This window comes from Protobothrops mucrosquamatus, unplaced genomic scaffold (genome assembly GCF_001527695.2).
Source record: "Protobothrops mucrosquamatus isolate PMUCROS unplaced genomic scaffold, P.Mucros_1.0 scaffold583, whole genome shotgun sequence".
NCBI lineage: Eukaryota > Metazoa > Chordata > Lepidosauria > Squamata > Viperidae > Protobothrops > Protobothrops mucrosquamatus.
In genome coordinates this window covers 19009-27912 of record NW_015386883.1, presented here as the reverse complement: position 1 = coordinate 27912, position 8904 = coordinate 19009, and the positions used below count along the sequence as shown (strand labels likewise).

The following is an 8904-nucleotide window of genomic DNA, read 5'->3' as shown; positions in this document are numbered from 1 at the left end:
GCCGTGCAGGGACTGTGTGAATAACTCAGTCTTTGTTGTCCTGAAGGTGAGCCTTCTTTGGACTCCCCCTTTTTGCTCAGAAAAGGGGGGGGGACAGTTTCACAATGGAGGTGGAGGCTGGCAGACAGTAATTAGTTAACCCCATCCTTCTGCCTGAATCCTACTCCTCCTTCCTTTCTCCCCTCCCAGAACCTGTGGTTAAGAAGTTGCATGAAATCATCAACAGGTTCCTTAAAAAAAAAAGAAAAAGAAAGAAAAAAATTGATCATGGGGAGAGAGGGAGGCTTTTAAACTGAGCCACGTTTTCCTGCTGCATGGGGCCACAGAAATATATATAAACGAGGCTTAAATGAGCTGAGGTCCTGTTTGCAAGCTGCTACTCCCGGGCTATCTGATTGCCTTTCCAGCTTCTTAAAGAGTTGTAACGCCCGCCGGGTGCGATGACCAAATTTCTCTGCTGCACGCTGCTGGTAAGTCTTTGCCTCAAGGCTAACGGTTGTACTTTCCAAAGCAACGAGGCTGTTTCTCTCTGTTTCTTTAAAGCTGCATTTGCCTCTTAAGTCTTTAGTAGCTCTTTGGGCTGTTGGAGCAAATTTGGGGCAAGGTCGCTTTTGCTTGTGGAGGTAAAGGATATGCTTCCCTGGCATACTTTTTTTTTTTTTTTTTGGAAGGAGTATCTTCTGAATCCTACTGTATCTTCACCTGATAGGACTAAAACCATTGCAAATGTCATTAGCTGGCTGATAGATCGTGATTGTCTATGTGGTTGTAAACTATGGGACAGCAAGCAATAATCTATGGGATGGAACTGGATAGAGCATAGGGGTGTTTAATTTTAAATGGGTCTGTATGAATGTTAAGAGGCTGCTGGATGCACAGTCAGACCATTGAGCTATCTTTCCCAGCAATGTCTATTGCGTTGGGCAAGTATTCTCCAGGGTCTCAGACTGAGATCCATCATTATATTGAGAGATGACAAGCACAGAATCTGGATCTTTCTCCTTCTATTGCTTCCTCCTAGTAAATAATACAAATCTTGGGGCATTTTCATATACCAAGTTGTGTATACAGAGCTCCCAGTGACATTGAAGAAAATAGAAAACTTCCATAGATAATTTAGAATCGGTAAACGATTATATGCACTATTAAGTACCACCTATTCTTCAATTCCTTGAGCTGCTCTATTATGGAATTACAATGGGGGATCATATACTGAATTTATATCCCATTCTGGGAGAATCAATATCTATAAATGTAATTTATCTTAGAATCCGCTCATAGCAAGAAACAGCAATGTCTGGTGTTATTTTGAAGCTATATATTCAATATATTTCATTTTGGGAAAAGAAGGCAAAGGCTGTTGATAAAATAACTGTGAATGCTTCTTTTATTTCCTGCCAAGTTTGTTTCATATGTGTATAAGTGGTGAATTAATGCTATCTTTCACTGAAAAGGAGCTCTTCAGACAATAAAAGTCCTTGAGCTCTGATTTTTATAATGATTAGATTTTGTTTTTAAATGGAATTCTGTCCAATAAGAAATGTCTTACTCAAGCCTCATTTCCCCAGTACTTATAAAGAAAAAGTTTGGTGTTGTTTTGCTCTACTCCCTGCCCCACAAAAACAAAAGTATGATATATAAAAAAAAAACCCAGAGGCCCAACTGAACCAGATGCATTAAAATCCATATTAATACCATACAGGTTTGAAAAACATTTCTCAAATTGTCCATTCATACTGATAAAAAAATACAAAAATATAAAATTGCTGTACACCAAACATACAGAAAGCATTAAATGCAATGGGAATATTCCAGCCCAGGTTAAAACATGTTTATGTTCCATGAGGTTCAGGGAGAGCCTAAAAAAGCCTTACATGGGCTTAATTTTTAAAGAAGTAAGTTTGGCTGAATCAAGGAAATAAAGGTACCTCTGATTGACTCTCTACTACAGGTAGTCCTTGAGTTACGACCACAATTGAGCCCAACATTTATGTTGCTAAGTGAAACATTTAAGTGAGTTTTGCCTCATGACATTTCTCACCACAGTTGCTAAGTGAATCATTGCAGTTGTTAACTTTGTAACACGGTTTTAAGTGAATCTGGCTTCCCCATTGACTTTGCTTATCAGAAGGTCCAAAAGTGATCACATGACATGACTGCAACCGTCACAAATGTGAACCACTTGCCGAACATCTGAATTTTGATCACCTGACCATGGGGATGCTGAAATGGTCGTAAGTGGGAACAATGGTCAAAATCACTTTTTCAGTGCTATTGTAACTTTGAATGGTCACTAAATGAACTGTGTATGTCAAGGACTACCTGTACTGTGGTGGGGGGTTGCGTAGCACCCTGGCAATCTTAAATTGCAATTGCTTTCTCTAGTTTTGTTTTATTGCTTTTATGAAATGTAAGCAGAAGTAGTAAGTTTCACAGGATAGAGTACTCCATTCCCCTTGGTTTCTCATCAGGTTTTAATTAAGTCAGCCAGGTGCTGCCACCTGCTGCAGATACTGAGCAATAGGAAGTGATGATTGAAGCTATTGTATGTTGCTTCTTACGTCTAATGAGATTCCACACCAGTTTAAAAGAGGATGGTTTAATGTTTTATTTCACTGTTTTCAGGTAAACTCTCCTTTGAGTTGAGCGAAAGTTGGTGCCTTCACAGTCATGTTGGTTTGGATCGGTCAAAAAAGAATCATCTCTCTCTCTCAATTTTGGGGCATCAGTGTGGATGCATTTATGATCACAATGTTTCTTATATTTCAAGGCTAGCCTACAGCACTTGTACTTCTGAATGGTTCCTTATCCAAATACTAACAAGATTTGATCCTGCTTAGTTTTTTTTAGGATGAACAATGCCAGGCAGTGCAATCCAAACATTTGCAGGGTTGTGATTGAGGAGTTTGTCTGGGGAGGTCCAGATTTAAGTACTTCAGCCCTGGACACTTACTAATTTGAACCAATCACCATCTCTCAGGCTATCCAACTTGATAGGATTATTGTCATAGGAAAAAATGGAAGTGTTGTGTATGCTGTTTTTATTTCCTGGAGGAACGTTAAGCTACAGGTCAAATAAATGAAACCATGAGAGAGAGAGGGGGGGGAGGGAGAGGGAGAGGGAGGAAGGGAGGGAGAGAACCTTTGACTTCAGTGGTTGAAAAGCTAATGCAGAAAAATATTGATAGAATGCAATAAAAAAGAAGTACAATTGAAATGAAGTCTGTCTTAAATAAGGATTCTTTTTTTTTTCCAAGTATAAATTTTTATTATTTTCATCATAAAAAAAAAAACACATCACAAATACATCACAATGCTATAATAAAAAACCCCACCCCCCACCCCCCACCCCCGGACTTCCCAAACCTAATCCCAGGATACTATTCAAATAAAAGTAAACTACTATTAATATCCCTAACTCCACAAAATATTATTCTACATAAGTAGGTGAAATATGTAAAAAAAGAAGCAAGTTATCTAAAAGCATAAGTTATATTCCACCATTCTATGCTTTTTTTGAATATAAACAATCCATCTTCTCCATATTGATAAAAATTGTTCATTTGAATGATTCTTCAAATAAGCCGAAATTTTTGCCATTTCAGCAAGATACGAAACCTTCAATCTCCAGTCCTGTCTTAAATAAGGATTCTGTTCAGCCAAAGGTCTCTCAGACTGGTGACCAAAGCGTAGACAGCAGAAATTCAGCAGATATCCTTCTACAGACATAAGATAACCAAATGTTCAGCCACTAAATCTAATTTCTGTACATTTTTACAGAACTAGCAAGTACAAAATGTTAACAATTGCTCTACCTTAAGTTCCACATATAGGCTGACAAATCTGGGCCAACCCCCCACATGAGGAGTTGATAGAATAGGACACATTTAAATCCATGGCTCAAGGCAAAGAGTTCTAGTATTTGTAGCAAAGTTCAGAGGGAAGAAGTACTCTCCTAGTTCTTTGCATTTTCATTGGGCTAAATATGAAGCCACGACTACTGGTTGGTACTAAATTGACTTGGAAGTCAATTCTTGGACGCTACGGATTTTACACAGTCATAAAATACTTTGGTGTATCCAGTAGTAAAAACAGAGATCATTTCAAAAGTAATGTAGGCCAGGCTGTGATAAATATAGTTTATCATTTGAATAAACTAGACAAAGCCTTTAATCCCACAAACATTGGTCCTGTGCCCAGTCCAAGGGACTGGTGCTCCTTGGATTGAATATCATTAGTCCAACTCCTTGGGCAATTTTCCAAAGCATATTTCCAAACAGAGCACTACTCCCAAGGTATTCTCCCTAGTAACCTCTCTCTTCTCTCTACTTCCTGCACTCAGCTGGGAAATGGTGATTCTCTCATGGATTAATCTTCAAGTTGATGATTCTCTTGTCTTTGGGACAGGACTTGCCAACAAAGCAAGACATTAGGCTTCCATTTTTCCAGGTTGTGGGAAGAAGATATATCACCATAGCAAGTTCTGTTCTAAACAAATGAACGTTCACTATTCTGTATAAGTGCACCCACAAATAGACACCTGTCTATTGCCATGATAGAGTGAAGATGACATTAGATCAGGCAGAAGGCTATTGATGGATAGCTATCGATGATAGCTAATGATCATTGATGGCCAACTACTCTCTGCATTATCTCAGGTCAACAGCTGGACCATCTTTTCTTCATCCTCTGTCATCTTTCCCACCTCCCTGCTACCTTATAGAATGGAAATGGCTGGAAGCCCTCTCTTCCCATGAAACTTCCTTTGCAAACTGGACTTGAACTGGACTGGCTTTCAAACAGAGTGATGCGGTTATGAGATAGAGGACTGCTCACCTAATTCCTGATTTCTGAGTTTTTCTGGAGGTTGATCATAAGTACAGCTGTTATGTACAAGGCTCTTTTCAAGCTATTATAATGAATAAACTTATCAAAATAGAATTATAGTTCTATAATATAAGTATTCACTCAGTGAGATTGATTAGTTAACAAATGACCCAAGGAACTGTGGTCCAGCAATTGTTCCTTCAGGCTAGAGAAGTAAATAGAGAAACTGAACAGTCTGGTATTTATACATATGACATAAAAAAAATGCCAATATTGGGGATTCAGGTTTGTTTTCATCCACAGTCCTCTTCCTGTTTTTCCTTTGTGTGTGTGTGTGTGTGTGTTTTAAGATTGGAAACTTAAGACACAAAGCCTATTTTTAAAAATTGCTTTATCCACTCGAAACCTTTTCAAAAGTGTATCAGGGCTTTTAAATGAATAAGAAACTTTCTTCTTCCCACTTTCTTCTTCCCTCAACATTATAATTTGGTGGTTCTTGTTTGCTTTTAACAGCGTTGACAAGGAAAGAAACCAGAGCAGATTAATTGTTTATTAACTATTGGTTGTGATAGCTGAACTGAATCTCTGTCACCAGAACAGTTATATCTCCCTGAGTATCCGGCAAAAAATAGTGGTTTGGGGATAATCAAGTTTATGTCCTGCTGGTAAGCTCCCATTTGTTGGCTATAGCCGGAAGTAGAATGGGTGCCAAACTGGATTTTTGCCTGGAGGCAATTACAATGTTCTTACATAATGTAGAAAAGTGAATGCCAGAATTTACAGATTTGCCTTGGCACTTGCCCAGCCCTTGGCAGCTGTCATCAAAAGAAAACTAGGTTTCAGGATGTGTTTGCAATTCTAAACAGAGGATGCTTTATCTGTTTTAGTAAATTCAGGCATTCTTCTGCGGTCTGTGTGAAAAAACCCCAAACCGAAGCATATAATCAATGTTGAAAAAAGTAGTTTTTTAATATTTTTTTTAAAAATCACAAGGCTGTGATTGAAAGGGGCAAAAAAAGATACTCGAAGGAATATGGACTGTGTTGGTCATTGGCATCCAATCTGTATTTATTTCACAAGGGTGGAGCAGTGACATTGGCTTTCGTTTGAAGATCAGGAGAAAACTTGCAAAAGTTCAGAATTCAATTAATAGAATGTAATTTTTAAAAACGAGGCCACCAAAGGAAAGAAGTCTCCTTTAAACAGAATTGTCATTCGTGTTATTGTGATGATAACAGTGCAGATGTGATTGCCCTTAGCTTTATTATTTGAACACTAGGCCCTATCTAACAAAATGAAATTCAGTGTAGAAAAAGGTAGGGCTTTACACTTAGGCAAGAAAAATATATAGGTACAGACTAAGTAAAACTTAACGCAGAAACTGCAAGAGGGATCTCGGAATCCTAGTGGACAGTCGCTTAAATATAAACCAGCAAAGTGCTTCAGCTGCCAAAAACATCAATGCAATCCTAGGCTACATTAACAGGGGGATAGAATCAAGATCACAAAAAAGTGATATTACTGTTGTATAATGTATTATTAATGGAATACTGCATCCAGTTTTGGTCACCACAATATAAACAACTCTGGAAAGACTGCAGAGAAGAGGGATAAAGATGATTGGGGGGGCTGAAGAACAGTTGCAGGAATTGGATATGTATAGTCTAGTGAAAAGAAAACTAGGGGTGACATGATAGCAGTGTTCCAATATTTGAGGGGCTGCCACAAAGAAGAGGGGGGGTCAACCTATTCTCCAAAGCAACTGAAGGCAGGACAAGAAGCAATGGATGGAAACTGAACAAAGAGAGAAGCAACCTGGAACTAAGGAGAAATTACAGCAAGAACAATCAACCAGTGGAACAACTTGTCTTCAGAAGTTGTGGGTGCTCCAATGCTGGAGGCTTTTAAGAAGGGACTGGACATTTGTCTAAAATGGCATAGAGTCTCCTGCTTGAGCAGGGGGTTGGACTAGAAGACCTTCAAGGTTCCTTTCAACTCTGTTATTCTGTATTCTATTCTGAAATGTATTTTTTTCAGTTAATTAGTTATACCATAATTCCCTGGTTGTTCTCTCTGACCCAAGTACTAACTAGGACCAGCTCTGCTTAGCTTCTTCATCCAGAGAAGGTTGTCTAAAAAAGAAATAATAACTCTTTGTACAATACTGGAGTGTTTTAAGTTTGAAAGATATAACATCTTTAGTTTTTAATTAGATATATTATGACAAAATTTCAGGCTAACTAATACAACGGAAGGTTATTGTATATGACAGTTGCTTGCAGTTGACAGGCAGAGATGATAAAATTTGTCATAATGGTCAGTGACAAATATCTGAGATCTTACGTAGTAGTAAATATTTTCTAGTATCTTACCATTTGTGGGACACCAGTTTTTGTGTGATAGATCTTGTGAATTTTTTATTTTTAGCATAGTATGATGGTTTCAAAATATGATTTAATTCAGTGTGTTAATCCAGCCAAATCATAGTGATAAAGGATGACTTAGTACTTGAGGGCACCATCATTGTATTAAATTGTAATAAATTGTAATAAATCTATATAAATAAAAATGTAATTGTTCGTTTGTTCAAAATCTTAAATCTCCTAAAGTTCTTCACCGATTGCTTTGAAATTTTGACACAGCGTTGCATTCGAATACGCGCGTGTTTTTATATACCTATTATATAGATGTCACACCTGTGACAGGTAAAACATGCTTTTTTGAAAAACAGCGCCATCTGTTGGACATAAAAGCAACACATGCTACGTTACAAACGTGCGCTTTCTCTTTTCTTTCTTTTCCATTTAACCAGACTGAGCCACAGCAACACGTGGCCGGGTACAGCTAGTAAATAAATAAAATACAAACTTTAAAAATGCTTTAATTTTATTTTATTAGTTATTGGACATCTCAGTCAAGTGGACAGTCCAAGAAACTCTTCCTCCAAAGTATCTCCATTATGATCCTATCACCTCCCATCGGCTGATGTGTGACCAGTGTCCTCCAGGAACTTACGTCAAACAGCATTGTACAGCCTCAGCAAAGACGGAATGTGCCCCTTGTCCAGATCAGTCTTATGCAGATGAATGGAACAATAATGAGAAATGTCACTACTGCAATGTGGTATGCAAGGAACTGCAGTATGAAAAAATCAAATGCACCAGCACCGGAAACCGTGTCTGTGAGTGTGTAGAAGGACGGTACCTCAAACTTGAATTCTGTTTGAAGCACGCAGCATGTCCTCCTGGAGTTGGCGTTGTTCAAAAAGGTATGTATGTCTTTATTTTCAAGGGATGATTTCAAGATTGTTCAACTATCAAAAGCTGTTTCAAGGTCGATTAGGGTGAGTAAAAATCTTTTCCAGGCAATTAGATGGAAAAGTTACTGCTCCCAACCTGCCAGGTGTTATGATAAAAGAGTAAACTCTGGTTTATCCGATCCCAAAGATAAAAACAAAACAAAAGCAGAGAGTGATCTAATTGAGGCAGAATTTATTGAAAAGACAGTATGCTAGAATGGCTAGCAGTTGGGATTGAACATCATGCTAAGTGAATAACCACATAGGATGGACAAATATATTAACTGCATTTGATTTTATCGTATTTTAAATTACATTATAATTATTCTGTTTCTATTAATCAAAGAATAGCATTGTACAAAGAATAAAGAATGATCAAAGAGAGAAGCAACCTGGAAATAAGGAGAAACCTCCTAACAGTGGACAATTAACCAGTGGAACAGCTTGCCTTCAGAAATCGTGGGTGCTCCATCACTGGAGATTTTTAAAAAGAGGCTAGACAGTCACTTGCTGAAATGGTATAGGTTCTCCTGCTTGAGCAGGGGGATGGACTAGAACAGTGGTTCTTAACCTTTTTGACCGAATCGCCCCCTTGAGCCAATGAGGAAGTTGTCATCGCCCCCCTCCCCCAACATAACCTCTCAATCACAACATAGGAAATAATTCTTCAATTTATGCAAACACTTTTTTTGTTTTCTTTAAAATTGTCATCAGGACATATCAATGCAAATAATTTATTTCCAGTCTTTTTCCCATATCTCAACTGTGTGAAAAATTTT

General features: G+C 38.0%; 1 protein-coding gene across 1 annotated transcript in view; it reads left to right on the top strand.

Annotated features, from left to right (window-relative positions):
• Nucleotides 1–331: 331 nt before the first annotated feature.
• TNFRSF11B (TNF receptor superfamily member 11b) overlaps nt 332–8904 on the top strand; it is an 18089-nt gene continuing 9516 nt past the window's right edge. The window contains exons 1-2 of the mRNA XM_015817390.1: nt 332–470; nt 7726–8095. Coding sequence (XP_015672876.1) covers nt 441–470; nt 7726–8095 — 400 coding nt within the window. The 5' untranslated portion in view covers nt 332–440. The remainder of the gene's footprint in view (nt 471–7725; nt 8096–8904) is intronic.